At 43.3% G+C, this 19,304-nt stretch overlaps 1 protein-coding gene across 1 annotated transcript in view; it reads left to right on the forward strand.

The window, feature by feature from the left end:
- Window positions 1–18,922, forward strand: part of LOC128702629 (trypsin-1) — a 32,722-nt gene extending 13,800 nt beyond the window's left edge. Inside the window, exons 4-8 of the mRNA XM_070101812.1 lie at window positions 3,081–3,146; window positions 4,180–4,325; window positions 5,556–5,793; window positions 6,074–6,204; window positions 18,322–18,922. Coding sequence (XP_069957913.1) covers window positions 3,081–3,146; window positions 4,180–4,325; window positions 5,556–5,793; window positions 6,074–6,204; window positions 18,322–18,567 — 827 coding nt within the window. The 3' untranslated portion in view covers window positions 18,568–18,922. The remainder of the gene's footprint in view (window positions 1–3,080; window positions 3,147–4,179; window positions 4,326–5,555; window positions 5,794–6,073; window positions 6,205–18,321) is intronic.
- Window positions 18,923–19,304: the final 382 nt, after the last annotated feature.

Raw genomic sequence — 19,304 nt, forward strand, 5'->3', positions numbered from 1 at the left:
GTCTTCAACTTCCAACTGTGTCCCCTTGTTACTGTGTCCAGTCTCTGGAACATCCTGTCTTTGTTCACCTTGTCAATTCCTCTCAGTATTTTGTAAGTCGTTATCATGTCCCCCTTATCTCTCCTGTCCTCCAGTGTCGTCAGGTTGATTTCCCTTAACCTCTCCTCATAGGACATACCTCTTAGCTCTGGGACTAGTCTTGTTGCAAACCTTTTCACTTTCTCTAGTTTCTTTACATGCTTGGCTAGGTGTGGGTTCCAAACTGGTGCCGCATACTCCAATATGGGCCTAACGTACACGGTGTATAGGGTCCTGAACGATTCCTTATTAAGATGTCGGAATGCTGTTCTGAGGTTTGCCAGGCGCCCATATGCTGCAGCAGTTATTTGGTTGATGTGCGCTTCAGGAGATGTGCCTGGTGTTATACTCACCCCAAGATCTTTTTCCTTGAGTGATGTTTGTAGTCTCTGACCCCCTAGACTGTACTCCATCTGCAGTCTTCTTTGCCCTTCCCCAATCCTCATGACTTTGCACTTGGTGGGATTGAACTCCAGGAGCCAGTTGCTAGACCAGATCTGCAGCCTGTCCAGATCCCTTTGTATTTCTGCCTGGTCTTCGATCGAATGAACTCTTCTCATCAACTTCACGTCATCTGCAAACAGTGACACCTCGGAGTTTATTCCTTCCGTCATGTCGTTCACAAATACCAGAAACAGCACTGGTCCTAGGACTGACCCCTGTGGGACCCCACTGGTCACAGGTGCCCACTCTGACACCTCGCCTCGTACCATTACTCGCTGCTGTCTTCCTGACAAGTATTCCCTGATCCATTGCAGTGCCTTCCCTGTTATTCCTGCTTGGTCCTCCAGTTTTTGCACTAATCTCTTGTGTGGTACTGTGTCAAACGCCTTCTTGCAGTCTAAGAAAATACAATCCACCCACCCCTCTCTCTCTTCTCTTACTGCTGTCACCATGTCATAGAACTCCAGTAGGTTTGTGACACAGGATTTCCCGTCTCTGAAACCATGTTGTCTGCTGGTGATGAGATCATTCCTTTCTAGATGTTCCACCATTCTTCTCCTGACAATCTTTTCCATGATTTTGCATGCTATACATGTCAGTGACACTGGTCTGTAGTTTAGTGCTTCATGTCTGTCTCCTTTTTTAAAGATTGGTACCACATTTGCTGTCTTCCATGCCTCAGGCAATCTCCCTGTTTCGATAGATGTATTGAATATTGTTGTTAGGGGTACACATAGCGCCTCTGCTCCCTCTCTCAGGACCCATGGAGAGATGTTATCTGGCCCCATTGCCTTTGAAGTATCTAGCTCACTCAGAAGCCTCTTCACTTCTTCCTCGGTTGTGTGTACTGTGTCCAGCACATGGTGTGTGTATGTGTGTGTGTGTGTGTGTGTGTGTACTCACCTATTTGTACTCACCTATTTGTGGTTGCAGGGGTCGAGTCCTAGCTCCTGGCCCCGCCTCTTCACCGGTTGCTACTAGGCCCTCTCTCTCCCCGCTCCATGAGCTTTATCAAACCTCGTCTTAAAACTGTGTATGGTTCCTGCCTCCACTACGTCATTTTCTAGGCTATTCCACTGCCTTACAACTCTATGACTGAAGAAATACTTCCTACTATCTCTCTGACTCATTTGTGTCTTCAACTTCCAATTGTGGCCTCTTGTTTCTGTGTCCCCTCCCTGGAACATCCTGTCTTTGTCCACCTTGTCTATTCCACGCAGTATTTTATATGTCGTTATCATGTCTCCCCTGACCCTCCTGTCCTCCAGTGTCGTCAGGCCGATTTCCCTTAATCTTTCTTCATAGGACATTCCCCTTAGCTCTGGAACTAACCTTGTCGCAAACCTTTGTACTTTCTCTAGTTTCTTGACGTGCTTTATCAAGTGCGGGTTCCAAACAGGTGCTGCATACTCCAGTATGGGCCTGACATACACGGTGTACAGTGTCTTGAATGATTCCTTACTAAGGTATCGGAATGCTGTTCTCAGGTTTGCCAGGCGCCCATATGCTGCAGCAGTTATCTGATTGATGTGTGCTTCCGGAGACATGCTCGGTGTTATACTCACCCCAAGATCTTTCTCCTTGAGTGAGGTTTGCAGTCTTTGGCCACCTAGCCTATACTCTGTCTGTGGTCTTCTGTGCCCTTCCCCTATCTTCATGACTTTGCATTTGGCAGGATTAAATTCGAGAAGCCATTTGCTGGACCAGGTGTCCAGTCTGTCCAGGTCTCTTTGAAGTCCTGCCTGGTCCTCTTCAGATTTAATTCTCCTCATTAACTTCACATCATCTGCAAACAGGGACACTTCTGAGTCTAACCCTTCCATCATGTCGTTCACATATACCAAAAATAGCACTGGTCCTAGGACCGACCCCTGTGGGACCCCGCTCGTCACAGGTGCCCACTGTGATACATCATTACGTACCATGACTCGTTGTTGCCTCCCTGTGTGTGTGTGTGTGTGTGTGTGTGTGTGTGTGTGTGTGTGTGTGTGTGTGTGTGTGTGTGTGTGTGTGTGTGTGTGTGTGCACTCACCTATTTGTGGTTGCAGGGGTCGATACAGACATTTTTTATTTCATTCAAGGTGTGTTAGGACCGAGTGGAGACGAATGGTTTTCATGACCTGACGTGCTGTTGGAGTGTGAGCAAAGTAACATTTATGAAGGGGTTCAGGGAAACCGGCAGGCCGGACTTGAGTCCTGGAGATGGGAAGTACAGTGCCTGCACTCTGAAGGAGGGGTGTTAATATGCTGCAGTTTTTTTTTTTAACTCTAGTGTCAGCACGCCTCTGGCGAGACAGTGTTTCTTCTTTTTTTTGGTCTCCCTGCCTCGGTGGGAAACAGCCGATGTGTTAATTATAAAAAATCTAAACATCTACTAAAACTCTCATATATGTTGAATTATTATATTAATTTAGACTCTTGATTATGTTAGGTGACTTTTTTTGCATTTAAATTTTGTAGATGGGAGTAGTGTATATTTGAAAGGTTTATTAATTCGTGTGTGTATTCGTTTTAATGCACTAACTCTCCTTCATGTGCGTTGATGCTGGTGGCTACAGATCCCGCGTTGATGCCTGAACTCTACTTATCCGACACCATCATCAATGGGCAGGTTGCCGAGCCAGGTAGGTCATCACTGATACAGGTCACGTATATTCTCGTGTCAGTTAGTCATATATCATGAGTGTCAGGCTAGTCACGTGTGTCACCTGTCAGTCAAGTAAATCAACTGCCACAGCCTCACGTTCCACACTCAGGGTGAGGCTGTGTAGGGTGAGGCTGTGTAGGGTGAGGCTGTGTAGGGTGAGGCTGTGTAGGGTGAGGCTGTGGAAGGTGAGGCTGTGGAAGATAAGGCTGTGGCAGGTGATGCTGTGTAGGGTGATGCTGTGTAGAATGAGGTTGTGTAAATGATACTGTGTAGGGTGAGGCTGTGGAAGGTGAGGCAGGGAAGGTGAGGCTGTGGAAAGTGAAGCTGTGAAGACAGGCAAGATGTTGAATTATACAGATACATAATTCACAGGACTCAGCAGGAGTTTTAATACCGAGGCACAGAATCATAAAGTCGCATGTGGTCTTCAGGGCTAATATTTCAGACATGTTCTCGCAAACGAGGTAACTTATTTACAAACATCAGTCTCAGACCAGGACAGTATTCGAACCTGCGCACTGTGCACCAACTCACACAGTACTTATACCACACAGCCAGACTCCAGTTAAGATTGAGCTTCTAGTAGAGGCCAGGCGTTGTTACCCATACCCGGGTCCGGTGAAATGTTGACCTAGAGAACATATACTATGTGCTAATACCTTTACATGAATGTAATATCTAAAAAAAAAATGTAACTATATCCAGTAACCAGGATCCATTGTGATATCGGTAATCCTGTCCTTTGCGCTACCGCTAACAGGATGAGCTCAGGGTGTGCGATAATTTATTATTATTATTATTATTATTATTATTATTATTATTATTATTATTATTAGTAGTAGTAGTAGTAGTAGTAGTAGTAGTAGTAGTAGTAGTAGTAGTAGTAGTACATTTATAAATAAACGACAAACTCGCTCACGTTACACAGAGCAGCAAGGAACTGATAAATATAAGCGAACAAACAGCTTACGAACTATCTTACATGTGTGACAGTTTTTCTTGCACGACAGGGTCGACCCCTTGGCTCATCTCACTTCAAGATACCCAGTACGACCGTCCAGTGCACTTCTGCGGTGCTACACTACTCAACCACTTCTGGGTCCTTACCACTGCCTCGTGCGTGGTCAGCTACTGGGATGGCTTCGACATCATCCAGGTCACACATCTAATCGGCTTACTGTAACTAAGGAAAGTTATCTACAGTTCGGGGCATTTCTTAAAGGAAACGTTTCTCCACCAGTGGTTTCTTCAGTTCAAAGGAGCCCCCTGGAGTTTACCTGGAGAGAGTTCCTGGGGTCAACGCCCCCGCGGCCCGGTCTGTGACCAGGCCTCCTAGTGGCAAAATATGCTTTAACGAATGTCCTGAGCTGTACATGTGTATCCCTTACCAATTATTACTCACTAGGAGTTTTCTGTCTATTTATATACAAATCTTTGTGAAACAGGCACGTATGCAGCACTTTAAGGCATTTGTTAGACGTTTTGCTCTCTAGATCCTTTCTGTCTAAGTGTTGATATATATAGTGGACAGTGCTCAGGTTTAGTTGAAAATTAGGATAATTAATGTTTACCAGAAACCCGCACTTAGGAGAAGAATTTTGTGGTGACGTTTTGGTTCATCCTGGATCACTGTTAAGTTAAAACTGTTTTCAGTTATGACTTGGCAATGATTCAGGAGGGACCGAAACGTAGTCATGATTTATGTCTTTTTTATTCATTTATTCTGGAAACAATACAAGATCAGTTCTCTTATACGGACAGATTTCAGATCATATGTTATATGCCAGAAACACCTAGTGGGCGTAATATTTCCTAAGTGTCCCAATAAATTGCATACGTGCTCATTTACCTATTATAGGTATAATAACATACAATATGCTTAGCTCATGGAAAGTAACCTACACGCAAATCATTTCCCCCGCTTCTCTTACTGCCTGTTAAGTCTAATGTACCACCATCCAGTGCCAACAAACAGGAAAGCTGGTATACGAACGGGTTAGGTTAGGTTAGATAAGGTTAGTCAGGAAACAGGACAAGTGTTTCGTGACGCGGGTCTTAGTCATATGATGACCCACAGCTGGAGTTTTTGGTCATGTGACCAAGGACTAGCGATATTTTGGAGATTGTTACTCTAGAGACGACACCATCTAATTCTAGTTGTAATATTAATTGTTACTTAACATTTCAACAGAAGTCACAAGATCGGAACATAGTTAGTAAATTTTCAGATGTATTTTTAAATATTCCGGGATTTCGGGAGCTCGATACGACATAAGCCGTTAGTGGCCCTATATACCCTGATAACACAATGACTGTGGGGAGGGGGCGGAGACCCCCGAAAGTGTCTTCAGGTAACCAACTTGTCCCGTTTTTCTATCGGTCCCAGGTCGTGGCTGGGGAGTACGATCTGGATAAGGAGGAAGGGTGGGAACAGGTGCGCAGGGTGTGGAAGATCGAGGTACATCCGAAGTATAAAGACTTAACCCGCGATTTCGATGTGGCTCTGATCATGATGAATTTCCCGGTGTTCTTCAACGAGAGGATCAACCCTTTGCCACTACCCACGAACAGGCCGCTCTTGTGTCAACAAGGCATCACCTTTTATGAATATTCTTATGGTAACGGTGAGTAAAGCTTTTCAAGCTGCAACATTGGCTGTCTAGCATATAAACTTTCCCTAGGATATATAGGCCTGCACATATTTTTATTATTATCATTTTAATTATTGAGAAGTGACGTACCTTAGGGGCCATAAAGAGCTCAGGAACAAAGAAGTATCCAGGTCTCATTCGAGGAAGGATTAAGAGCACAAATAGAAAGCGCGTTTAACTGGTGCTCAGCAGACGAAGGATCCACATGGATTTAGCGCTTAACATGAATGATTAAATTATTAAAATTCACCAGCAACGAGGAACCCCTCCCTAAAGAAAAAGTATGAATCTTTAATAACATCTTCGGGAGTTGCTGAGAGACTAGAACGCAGAAAGTCAGAACATTATCCAGTAGCTATACCACAGTACACTGAGGATCACCATGTACAGCAGCACCCAACATGCTACATTACCATAGACTTGTAACGCTGATATAGCCACTGACTGTGTCGCTGTTTGGAGGGTGAGATGGGGTCTCTGTAAAAATTTGAATCGAGCCGCTAAGTTAATATTTCGGTCAACACTACAATATATGGGATGTTATATGTTGTCATTATTTGAGGATGCTCCAGGTGCCGTGGTACACGTACTTGTCTGAAGCAACATGAGCTGTTTTATTGTTAAACTTCATGGTGTCTTTGGCAGGTTATATCACCAGCTGAAATGCTCAACTGGACATAACTAAATCTAAACTTTGCCAGATAGACTATTGTCACACAGTGCGTCATTATAAGCTCGAATAAGATACAATTTATGAATTCAGAAACAAATCACTCAAAAATGTTCAAGAAATATCAAATTTTTCTATAGATGAATACTTCCAGCCATTCAGGAAAAATACCCTGACTTTACCTAACTAATGAAAATATCTCATAACCTTGCTACCATCTGCAGCTCATAAAACTGCCATCCCCACGAGCCCCTTCGAGGCGGGGAATGTAGCTAGGCCTGGGGACACTTGGTCCCAAAGATGAGGAGGTACTTGTACCTCCTCCCATGGGAGACTTAAGTCTCGAGACACTCCCCAGATAGGGAGCCAAGGCCGGGTCACCACTACTTGGAAAAGACCCGGGCCGGGAGAATACCGGCGAAGAAAAAAAAAAAATCTCATAACCGTTAAACTTGATTAAATTCAACCATACTTTATTATAATATCAAGTAATATGAATAATTCGAAACCACATATAACCTCCACTGTAATGTTTTAGTTGTAACCAACTACAAATATGTAAGTAGTTCATTGTCACTTGAACTAACCTAACTTTCAAAAGTTTGGGGCCCAGTCCCTGGACCCATTATGTGCCTTTGTAATGTTGAGGTCGGTCCCTGGACCCATTATGTGCCTTTGTAATGTGGAGGTACAGTCCCTGGACCCATTGTGCCTTTGTAATGTTGAGGTACAGTCCCTGGACCCATTATGTGCCTTTGTAATGTGGAGAAGTGTAGTGTTCCGAGAAAGGTGTAGTGTTGCTTTGAGCAAGTGTGTATTTGTTTTGAAAGTGTGTAGTGTTGCTTTGTAGCAAGTGGGGGCCCCTTGTAGAAAAGTGTGTAGTGTTGTTTTGTAGCAAGGGTGTGGGCCTTGTAGCGGTGGTTTTTTGAGCAAGGGAGTGTTGCCTTTGTAGCAAGTTTTAGTGTTGTTGTAGCGGGGAAAGTTCCCTTTGTAAAGTGTAGTGTTGCTTTAAAAGCAAGTGTGTGTTCCCTTTGGAAAATGTGAAAAGGTTGCTTTGAGCAAGTGTGAGGGGCCCCTTTAAAAAGTGTGTAGGGGTTTTTTTACCCGGCCCCGGTTTTACCGGGAGAGATTTCCGGGGTCAACGCCCCGCGGCCCGGTCTGTGACCGGGCCTCCTGGGGGATCAGGGCTCGATCAACCAGGTTGTTGCTGCTGGCCAAAAAACCAACACGACCCCACACCCCGGGTTGGTCGGGAACCATTTTAGGTGCTTGCCCAAAAGCCACCCGAAGCCCTGCCGGGGGTTTTGTTGGTAACCCCCTTATGTATGCGGGGAGGCAGCGAAAAAATTTGGGGCCCTGAAATTTATTTATGGTCTCTTTAACTTTAAAATGAAACCCTGTTTTTCTTTGGGGGGATGGGATCGTCTGCCAAGTTTTTGTTTTCGAATGAGGATTTTAAAAAAGTTCGGAAATTAGTCCCCAATTTTCCAGGTGAATAATCATGATTCTCCCCCGCGCCCAAAAAACAGGTTTGGGGAACCAAGGCCCCAAAATTGAGGTGTTTTATCCCGTTATGGGCCGTGAAAGTTCCCGACTTTTCTGGGTTTTGGCAATTTAAATTCCCCTTTGAAAGGTGCTGAAGGTAGCAATATTCCAGCCTAGATAGAACAAGGACCTGAAGAGTGCCATCGGGGCTCCTCCTAGTTTTGAAGGTTCTCTTATCCATCCTGTCATTTTTCAGGAGGGATTGGTAAAAATGTTATGGCCCCTTTAAGGTGGGGACCTAAATTTTATCACCCCAGGTCTTTTGACTTTGGGTGTTTCGCTCATTTTTAGAATTTGTTTGAATTTGATGAAGATTTAATTTCCCATGTTTACCATATCTGAGAAATTAAATTTCATCGTTGAACTTTCATATTTTTTTCGCAGCCCTTTTGAAAGTTTTTGGCTGATTTTCCCCTTGGAGCTTTGGTTTGAAGGGAAGACACTGTCATGAATTGGGGTGTCATCTGCAAAGGAAGAACGGGCTGTGGCTGACACCCTTTTGCCCCATGTCGGATATAAGGATGGGGAACAAGATGGGAGCGAGTTTTGGCCTTGTGGAACAGGGGCCCCCGAGCTGCCCCGGATTTTTCCCTTTTTGTTGGGACGATATTTTCGTTTTCTGTTAGTGGGGAAAAAGACCCAAATTGACCGACTTTCCTGTTATTCCTTTAAATTTTTTCCCTATTACGCCATGGTACCGCGAAGGTTTTTGAAAAAGTCTGTATATATTACATCTGCATTTTTTGTCTTCTAGTGCTTTTAAAACCCTTGTCGTAGTGGTCCAATAGTTGAGACAGACGGGAGCGACCGTTCAAAACCCCATGTTGCCCTGGGTTGTGTAACTGATGGGTTTCTAGTGCGGGTGATCTTGTTTTCCAGGCCCCTTTTCAAAGTTTTTAATATGGGATGTTAGTGCTATTGGTCTGTAGTTTTTTGCTGTTGTTTTTCCCCGCCCCTTTGTGGAGGGGGCTATGCCTGTTTTTTTTAGTAATGGGGACGCCCCCCGTGCCCTGCCCCCCTCCATAGGATGGTAAAAGTTCGTGATGGGGCTTCTTAATTTCCCATGAACACAGATTTCCCAAATGAGTCGGGCCCCGGGGCAGGGTAAAAATTTTCATTTATCGCCTGTCTGGGTCTTTTTGGGTTCAGGTTTAAATCGGATAGGCTTGGGGAAAAAAATTTTGTGGCTCTTTTCATAAAAATTCATTTTGATCTTCATTTCAGTCGGGTTAGGGCTTGCAAAAAACTGAGTCATATTAATTTAAGCCCTCCCCTTTTCCCTTGTTGTCTTCTGTGTGGGCCCCCACCCTTTTTGTTGGGGCCCAATTTGGACGCCTTTTTCTTTTATTTGGAAGGAGAAGAAATATTTTTGGGTTTTTCGATTTCATTTATGGCTTTTAGTTTTTCCCCCGGATTCCTGACCCCTTAAAATCTTTTAGTTTGTTGATCCCCTTTATTTCTCTGACCAGTGTCCCCACGCATTTTAGATATATTACCCTTTTTTACCCGGCCTTGTTATTTTTTTCCTGCCGTAAGGGGGAAAGCGCCTGTCTTTTCGTTTTACCTACCCCTCCTTTTTTTTGAGGAATAACCCTTTGGCATACATCGAGTGCCCCCCGATTTAAAATTTTGTTCTAGGTTGGGTCTGTGTTGCTTGGGTATTTCCCAGCTTAAAATGCTAGACGGCTTGGTCCCACTTATGTTTTTGTTTTTGGGGAAAAATTTGGAATTTGACTAATCTCTTTATGTCGGTCGGGGCCCCCATGAAACATGACGGGAACTAAAAATTTGTTGTGATCTGAATATTGTTTTATATGGATTTTTTTTTATCAGATCATCATTGTTAGGGGAAGATGAGGTTAGTGTATTCTCCAGCCAAAGTAGGTTTTTATTTGCGGGTTTTAAATTAAATTTTGGGGCAGTTTTTAAAGCCCCCGCGTGAGTGTGAGTTTTCATCAGAGCTGCCCCCCTGGTGTTTTTAAATGCAACAATATTATTTGCTTAACCCCCATTTTAGGGCCTTAAGTTGAAATCCCCCGGGGCAAGATGTTGGGGGAGGAGCTGGGAAAGGGTTTTTCCCGACAGTGGTCAATTTTTAAAGCCGTTCCTGGAATTGTTTGGGTGTTTCATCCGGGGGCTTTTTGACTATCACAATGACTGGGTTTTGGTTTTGAACCCCACTGCTCAAACTTCCACTACATCATTTGAGGTTTCAGTTTTGCAAAAAAGGATTTTGCAATGGCCCGGCCAACCCCTTTTTCCTGTTCACCTGTCACATCTGTTTTAGGTTTAAATTGGGGCCTATTTCGTTGTCCAAGTGATCCTTTGGGGGTTTTGAAAGGCCCCAACATTTTCTTTGCCTCTTCAAAAACAGTCCACGGATGAAAGGTATTTTGTTGTTTGTTGTTTTTAGACCCCGTTATTTGCAAAGAAGAATGTTAAAGGACTGGTGGTATTGTTGGTACTGGGGGTTTTTTTCCCCGGGATTAGTATTTTGAAATTTTTTGGTTTGGAGTGGAGGCCACGACTGTGGTTCCAATTGGGAAGACTGATTTGTGTACGATTTCGCCATTTCGCCAGTTTTTTTCCCGGCACCAAAAAACCCCTCCCCGGGGGGGTTTTGGCACCCAGGTTTTCCATTTCCCGATGTTTGGGATCTTTGTCCCCTTTAAAAGGGGATGCCTGGCAATTTAAGTTATAGCAAGTCTTTCCTGTACTAAAGGAAAGTTTTAGGGGAAAGGGTTCAGGAAGGGGGGTTTGCATTTTCCTTTTTCATATGGGCATGGATTTCCTAGGGGGGTCATAGTTGAAGTCCCATCTGTTTTTCCAGATTTATGCCCCAAAAAACTATCAGGTTTCACAGGCTTGGTTTTGTTTTTTTGGGGTTTTTGTGGGCGGGATTCTGTTGGTAATGTTTCCCGTCTTACTTCTTTTCCTCCCCCAGCACCAACAATGGAGCTCCCAACCCTTTGTTTTTTGAATTATCCCCCCTATTGCGGGGGTCCTCTTTTTTTGCTTTTATTTCTAGTTTGCAAATTGGTTTTATCTTTTTGGGCTACACCCCCTTTCCCATTTTGGTTTTTGTCCCCTTTGGGGCCCTTTTTTATGGGATTCCCTTTCCCGGGATAATTCCTGACTACCTGGCCAAAAAACCCCCGCTTCACCCATTAGTCCCCCGGGACAGGCCTTTAGTTTTTCCCCTTTTTGGTTTTCCCCGGGCATTCCAGCTTCACCCCCATTGGGCCCCCCCGGGCAGCACCTCCAGCTTCACCAATTTTTTCCCAGGAAGGGATCCCGCTTCCCAATTTCCCCCCGGACAGCACTATCAGCCCCCCCTTTTTTTGGGGTTTCCCCAGGAAACATCTCCAGCCTTTCGTTTGGGGATACATGGGCCCGTATCAAGGGGAGTATCATTCAGCCCGGACTTTTTTTTTCCCATCTTTGGAAAGCCCCCTTTTTTTTTTAAAGCAGCTTTGATGTTGACCTCTTTAATACCCTTTTTGATTTTTTGTCCACAGATTTATTCATTTGGGGATACCCAAAAACTTCCCGTTTTTTAAAACTTTTTTGTAGCTGCCCCGGGTATCTGCACAAGGGGGGGAAACCAATTTCCCCAGAAAACAATTTTTATGTGGAAAACCCGTTTGTTTGAATTGGGCCCAATAACCCCACAGCTTCCCTAATGATTTGAATGGGTTTATTTTGAACCCACTAGCAACCTTTTGAATATTATTTAAAATCTAGGGGGGTGCAAAAAAACCGTTTTTAAACCAACCAGGTTCGACCAGTCAAGGGTTCCCACCAGTCAAGGGTTTTGACCAGCCGGGGTTCGACCAGCTGGAAAGGGCGGGCCCCGTTATCTAAACTGATCAGTGGGTCACTTATTTAAACCTACTTTGGGCGGGATTTGGTTTTTCCCCTGAAGGATCTACTTAAAATTTTCTACCCGAGTAATATGGGGATTTGATTGATACAAAAAAAACTTTCGGGTTTAAGAGCCGGGGTCGGCCAAAATTTTTCAATGACGAACGGTCGAGCCCCACCCTGTTTTTTTCAATCGCTGATCTAGCTTCATTTTTTTTCCGTCTCCACCAAATAAATGCTTAAAAATTTTTCATTTTTAGTTGACTGGAAATTTTGAGGGAAGGGGGGTTTTTAAAAAATTGCTTCTGTTTTAATTTTTCCCCAAAATTTTAGGTTATATGAAATTTAAGTAACGTCTCCCCATTTCAAGAAAAAAAAAGTGTGTAGTGTTGCCTTTTAGCAAGTGTGGGTTGCCGAGCAAGGAAAAGGGTTTTTTGGCAAGTGTGTAGGGGGTTTTTTTTGAGCAAATGTTAAAAGGGTTTTCCGGAGCAAGTGTGTAGGGGTTGTTTTTTGGGGTGTAGTGTTGCCTTGTAGCAAGTGTGTAGTGTTGCCTTGTAGCAAGTGTGGTGGTTTAAAGTGTGTGTGTTTGGGGTTTTTAGCAAGTGTGTAGTGCCGTCTTTTAGCAAGTGTGGGGTTTCCTTTTCAGGGTGAGGGTTTCTTTAGAAGTGGTGTGTGCAAACCCGGCAAATGTCATTGTTGAATGTGAGTGTTTCTTTGAGCAAGTGTGAGTGTTTCCCCGTGAAATGTGTAGTGTTTCTTTTTAGCAAGGGCAGGTTTTTTTGAGTAATGTGAGTGCCGCCTGAGCAAGTGTGTGTGTTTCCTTTTAGCAAGTGTGTATGTTTCTTTTTAGCAAAGGGAAGCCATCATGGGCTTGGCCTCCCTAGTTTTGAAGGTTCTCATTATCCATCCTGTCATTTTTCTAGCAGATGCAATTGATACAATGTTATGGTCCTTGAAGGTGAGATCCTCCGACATGATCACTCCCAGGTCTTTGACGTTGGTGTTTCGCTCTATTTTGTGGCCAGAATTTGTTTTGTACTCTGATGAAGATTTAATTTCCTCGTGTTTATCATATCTGAGTAATTGAAATTTCTCATCGTTGAACTTCATATTGTTTTCTGCAGCCCACTGAAAGATTCGGTTGATGTCCGCCTGGAGCCTTGCAGTGTCTGCAATGGAAGACACTGTCATGCAGATTCGGGTGTCATCTGCAAGTGTGTAGCAAGTGTGTAGTGTTGCCTTGTAAGTGTGAGTGGTCCCAAAATACTCGTGAGGATCAAAACCTTATGTGCTCCAGACTCCAGAGTTTGGTAGGCACCTTGACAGTGTGTAGGTAAAAATGTGTATGTAGAGCGGTCACCAATCCAGACTTTCCTTACAAAAACATTTCATACTTGTGGGTTGAGAAATGTATTCACATCTCATCTGGTGTGCAAATTATTCCTGTAATTGACATCTTAATACAAACTGTACTGCCAACGCTAAGCAATGTTCTGTAGTCTACTGATAAGAACATAAGAAGGAAGGAACATTGCAATAAGCCGATAGGCCAATGCTATGAGTTGTATATGTATGTATATATATATATATATATATATATATATATATATATATATATATATATATATATATATATATATATATATATATATATATATATATATATATATATATAATATAGGGAGGTACCACCTCTAGAACTGTTATAGGGACCCTCATCCTCAGAGAAAAGAATAAACTTGCTTCAGGGAAAACTCAAGATTCTCCCTGAAGCTGTTTGAGAATTTTCTCCTACCATCCCCTATATTTTATATATATATTTTATTTAAAGACAAAATACATTGACAAAACATTCACAAAAATACAATAAAAAGTAAAACAACATAGGTAACTCAGAGCTACATCTCGAATACTTCGTCCAGCTCCCCGGCGGTGGGCCGCGTGCCCAGAATACTGCAGGCATTTCCTCTCTGGATTGCAACACTGAGTCTCTGAAAGAGGAAGCTGGTCGCCCTGTGGTCCTTGGTTTCTATGATGAGCTTTTCACCCAGCTCTATTAGGAACTTTAGAGCACACTTGCCCCATGCTCCAAGGGTCTCCGACCCTATTGGGATGAAGTTATAGCAAGGGGGAAGGTCTTCATATTTGCGGATCTTCTGGGTCTCCCTGTGGCTGGCAGCTCCACCCCCTTCCACTACGGAGTATGGCAAGTAGGTGTCTGCCAATGTGGCGGCACATGTGTAGTCCCAGGCAATCTGCTTTCCATCCTTCCAAGGTAGCATAGTGGCTCCATCAGGACGCTTTAGATTTCTGTCAGACCTCTGCACTTGGGGTTCCCGTTGAGCTGGTCAACGGGCTGTGGCGAGGCTTCTCTTTATGATGTCATTGACCTCCTCATGCCTGGCATACTTCCCTTCTGCTGTGTGACACACGAGACCATGAAGTCCGAATTGATCAGCTGTCGCCCTGCCGCAAATACACCTATGTTCGGTGAGGATGGGGGCGGCTAGGCGAAGAGCAACACCAATCCGAATGGCCTGTGGGTCTAGTCGAGTGCCCAAGGAGGAATTGGGAACAGCTAACAGGAAATCTCCTGAGTGTGGTGCCTTCACTGCCAGGAGACGAACTTTGTCCTTTCCTGAGGCGTTGGAAAGCATTGTGTTGGCGATTTTTTCCATGATCGGTTTGTCCCAGTGGGACTGTTTGTGTTCTTTGGGAGGAGCTGGTCTACTGGAGGAATCTGTAAGAGTGTCCCACCGAATCGCTGCTTCAGTAAACCTGGGGTCTTGAGCTCCTACCACGTCTCTCAAGCGTTCGGGAACAATCTTCTTGACTAATGCACTGGAAGCTAAACACGAAGACAGAAAAGCAGGTAAAACAACATGCATTGCTTTGCGCACCCCTATACCTCCCAGTCGTACTGGGAGGGTTGCCTGATCCCATTGCTGATCCTCTAGTGACAGGTTCAGTGCCTTCTTAAGGGTTGACCTTAGGTGTGCGTCATATTCGTCGAGTGTTGGGTTGTCAAAAGAGGGTGCACACCTCAGGAAGTAAGTGAGTCTTGGAATAGTAAGGCACCTTGTGAGGAGATACAGAGCATCATGGGCATCAAGATTGCTTATTCTCTCCTCCATTCTCATCAGGTCATTCAATTTGTCCTTGAGGACTGTGTCGATGGCCTGGTGACCCAGCGGTGCTCCCAAGAGGGTCTCAGTAGTAGTAACCAGTTACCAGTCTCAGTAGTAACCAGTTACCAGTAACCAGTGTCCGTGACTCAACGACCAACCGTCTCTGCCTGAGTCACGGTCTTTCATTGTAGTCTGTCTTTACTCTTGCTAATAAAAAAATTAATTAATTAAATTTTTAAATCAATGTGAAAGTGTAAAATAAAATTACTAAATTGTTAACTGGGAAATTTAAGTATTTTCTAAGAATGCATAGACAAAATTAAAATATAATTCATAAAAATATCAATAGAAGGAAATAATTCACTGCTGAACAAGTGCAACAAAATAAAGTGTAGAAATAATCACTGCAGTAATAAAGTGTCACTGGGAAAACTCAGGTTAAATGATAAAATTAAAATATGAAGATCAAAAAAAAAAAATTAACTGATTGAACACTTTAACTCTTAATTGTAAATTAGACAAAACAATTTACTCAGAGTAAGGAAAACACTTTACGTTAAAAGTAATTGAAATTGCATCAAGAGTGAATTTGTTCAAGAATTATAAAAAATTAAAACACAGGAACAAAACAGGGAATATAACACTTACAGTGGCGGAGCACACAACAGTATTAGTTTATTCTTACAACAAATTCCTGCTGTGACTGATACAACAAAAATTTGCTGGCAAAAATAATGGTACACAGTCTGCGAAAAAATTAGAGGAATGAGACACTGCTGGCATACGAAAAAAAAGACACACATAGCAATAAATGGATAATTTAGTATACTGGGGTGAATATCACTGCATGAAATACAATGACAATGGAGAATACAATGCTGAAAGAATACAATAAAAAAAAATGAATCACTTCACACAGGGTGACTGACTGGTACACTACACAATAATACTTACTACAGACGAGTAGCATAAGAAAAAAACACAGAATAAAAATATAAGATAAGTGAAAACACTGAAAAATATTGTAAAAATAATGAGTCAAAGAATACTGCGTTTACACTGAAAACACAAGGTTTAGAGTACACAAGCAATTTACTATAAATGTCTCACACACGCAAATGTCTTTAAATGCAAGAAAAATGTCTCAAGAAAATTATCACTGGAGTCTGGAGTAGTAGACGGGCGATTACTGGTGATGGCGGCGGGTGTAGGGTGTCCCGCGCGGTGATACTGACGCCTCCTACATTCACTGTTGTCGGAAGAAATGCGCGTTCTCGGGGAACTCACATAATTGGGTTGTCGTTGGCGCCAGCTACAATCTCTTGACCAATTATGTGAGCCAAAACAGTACTAGGACCCGGTACAAGGGTGCAAACAACCACAGGTAGCTTGAAACGGCTGCAACAGGCTTGCAGGCAGTAGGTAGTGAGTGAGGGTAGTAGCTGGTGGCTGGAGGGTGTGAGGGGAGGGCGGCTGGCTGGAGATTCACCTTTGACCCTGCCGGCTACTCACAACAGTCTTCAAACGCCTTGAATTACCCTTAAAAACGTAAATCCACGCTCCACACCGCTGTACACCATTTCAATGAAAGACCGTGACTCAGGCAGAGACGGTTGGTCGTTGAGTCACGGACACTGGTTACTGGTAACTGGTTACTACTGAGACTGGTAACTGGTTACTACTACTGAGAAGGGTACTGTTGGACAGAGTGGTAGTAGAGACTTCTGGGAGGATTCTTCGCACAGCATTGATTATTTCCTGGTTTGCTGTGATGATTTCACACACTGTGTTTTCACCAGTTGTAGGTCCCCTACCAGGGACTCTTCAGTACCTGCCAGAGTGCCATCATCCAGGTACCAGATGTTGAACTCGCTGCGTAGGCTGGAAGTTAGTTCTCTTACTGCCAAGCAGAAGAGAAGTGGAGCTAGTGGGTCACCCTGCTGAACACCTTCTGATGAGAGAATTTCATGTTCTCCAAACAAAAGAATTGAGGGTTTGCTGTAGCCGGCTGAAATGAAGGGAAAAAGACTGGGGAAGCGATCCCGAACAGCTGGCAAGGCAGCATCTCTCTTTACCATATTATATATATATATATATATATATATATATATATATATATATATATATATATATATATATATATATATATATATATATATATATATATATATATATATTCAAAGCTACCCAAAGTTGTACCTGGGAGTTTGCTTTACTCATCTACAACTATAATGCCAAACCAGTACTTCGTACTTCTCTATATCCTTTCTAAATCAAAATTTGTTCAACTTGAATACACTGTTGCGAGTACTAACTTGGTTAGTTACTTTTCACCACGTTATATATATCCTCTTTATTTATTAATGTTCTCTACTTCAGTTTGTAATGGCTTGACACATCTGGAGAGCTAAACGTTGCCACATTATAATCACATTAGTTGCATCCGTGTCCATTCCTAACATTATAGTTGTGACCGGGTGTGGACGTGTGAATTGCTCATTACTCTATAATTTGTTCATGATTGTAGCCATGTATAAACGTAAGTACATTTACTTATTTTCATGATTCATTACCTTTGTAACTTGTTAGTTCATTACCTTTGTACCTTGTTCAGCTATCAAAACTTTGGGGCTCAGTCCCTGGACCCATTATGTACCTCTGTAATCTATACATACCTTTGTATGGCCCGGTGGCCTGGTGGCTAAAGCTCTCGCTTCACACACGAAGGCCCGGGTTCGATTCCCGGCGGGTGGAAACATTCGACACGTTTCCTTACACCTGTTGTCCTGTTCACCTAGCAGCAAATAGGTACCTGGGTGTTAGTCGACTGGTGTGGGTCGCATCCTGGGGGACAAGATTAAGGACCCCAATGGAAATAAGTTAGACAGTCCTCGATGACGCACTGACTTTCTTGGGTTATCCTGGGTGGCTAACCCTCCGGGGTTAAAAATCCGAACGAAATCTTATCTTATCTTATCTTATCTTGTAACTTGTCATGATTGTGACCAGATTTACCTGGAGTTCATTACCTTTGTAACTAGCTCTGCTATCAAAATTTTGGGACCCAGTCCCTGGACCCATTATGTACCTCTGTAATCTTTTGACTACCGCCCACAGGATGGATATGGGGTGCATAATAGCATATTAAACTAAATTCTACCATTATTACTACTTTCGTCTTGTTACATTCTCCATCTTTATTTAATGTAGCTTCAAAACTGTTGATAAAAGACACTTATGTGCAGTTCAGGACATTTATTAAAGGAAAGGTTTCACATTACCATTTCTCAGTAGCGGCAAATTAATACATTTTCTTGCTTACAGGGTGACTGGGGCGGTGCACTGGTAAGCAAGGATGGGTTTGTGACAGGCTTGGCGTCATGGAGTGTGGGGTGCGGGCGCCCAGGCTACCCTGGCGTCTACACCAACGTCGACTCTGTGGTCGACTGGATCTGTGATGTCACCTCGTTTCTAAACGACGACAGACCCTACTCACTAGATGAGGAGGACAGACAACACCATCAAGATAAGGACGACTAATGGTTCCATAAAGAAGAGAACGTCTGATGGTACCGTCAAGATGCTAGAAACGACAGACAGTGTCATCAAGATGACAGAAACGACACAGTGACATCAAGATGACAGAAACGACAGAGTACCATCAAGATGTCAGCACAACCAATTTAACGACGACACAATACACACCTTCACAATAAGATCTCAGCAAACACGGAACACATCGCAACATATTATTATATATAACAATGGGAAGAAATAATATATTACGTTTATATTTAACAATTATGAGCCGTATGAGTGAGACCAGTAGTGTAAGAAGCTTCGGCACTGGAGTCAATAAAAAATGCATTTTTTGTAATTAAACAATGTTTCTTGAGTAGCGTTTTGCTATATCCTTACGAGTAGTCAAAACACTGTAACGCACCAGATTGAAAGGACAAGGAAAACTAACAAACATTAATAATACATATGCATGAAAAACTATTAGTGAAAATGGGAATTAAAATCTGAACACTTTCATGTGTTGGCACAAAACTTAATTCCTGGAGTTTACCTGGAGAGAGTTCCGGGGGTCAACGCCCCCGCGGCCCGGTCTGTGACCAGGCATCCAGGTGGATCAGAGCCTGATCAACCAGGCTGTTGCTGCTGGCTGCACGCAAACCAACGTACGAGCCACAGCCCGGCTGGTCAGGAACCGACTTTAGGTGCTTGTCCAGTGCCAGCTTGAAGACTGCCAGGGGTCTGTTGGTAATCCCCCT

Source organism: Cherax quadricarinatus, chromosome 79 (assembly GCF_038502225.1).
Source record: "Cherax quadricarinatus isolate ZL_2023a chromosome 79, ASM3850222v1, whole genome shotgun sequence".
NCBI classification, from domain to species: Eukaryota; Metazoa; Arthropoda; class Malacostraca; order Decapoda; family Parastacidae; genus Cherax; species Cherax quadricarinatus.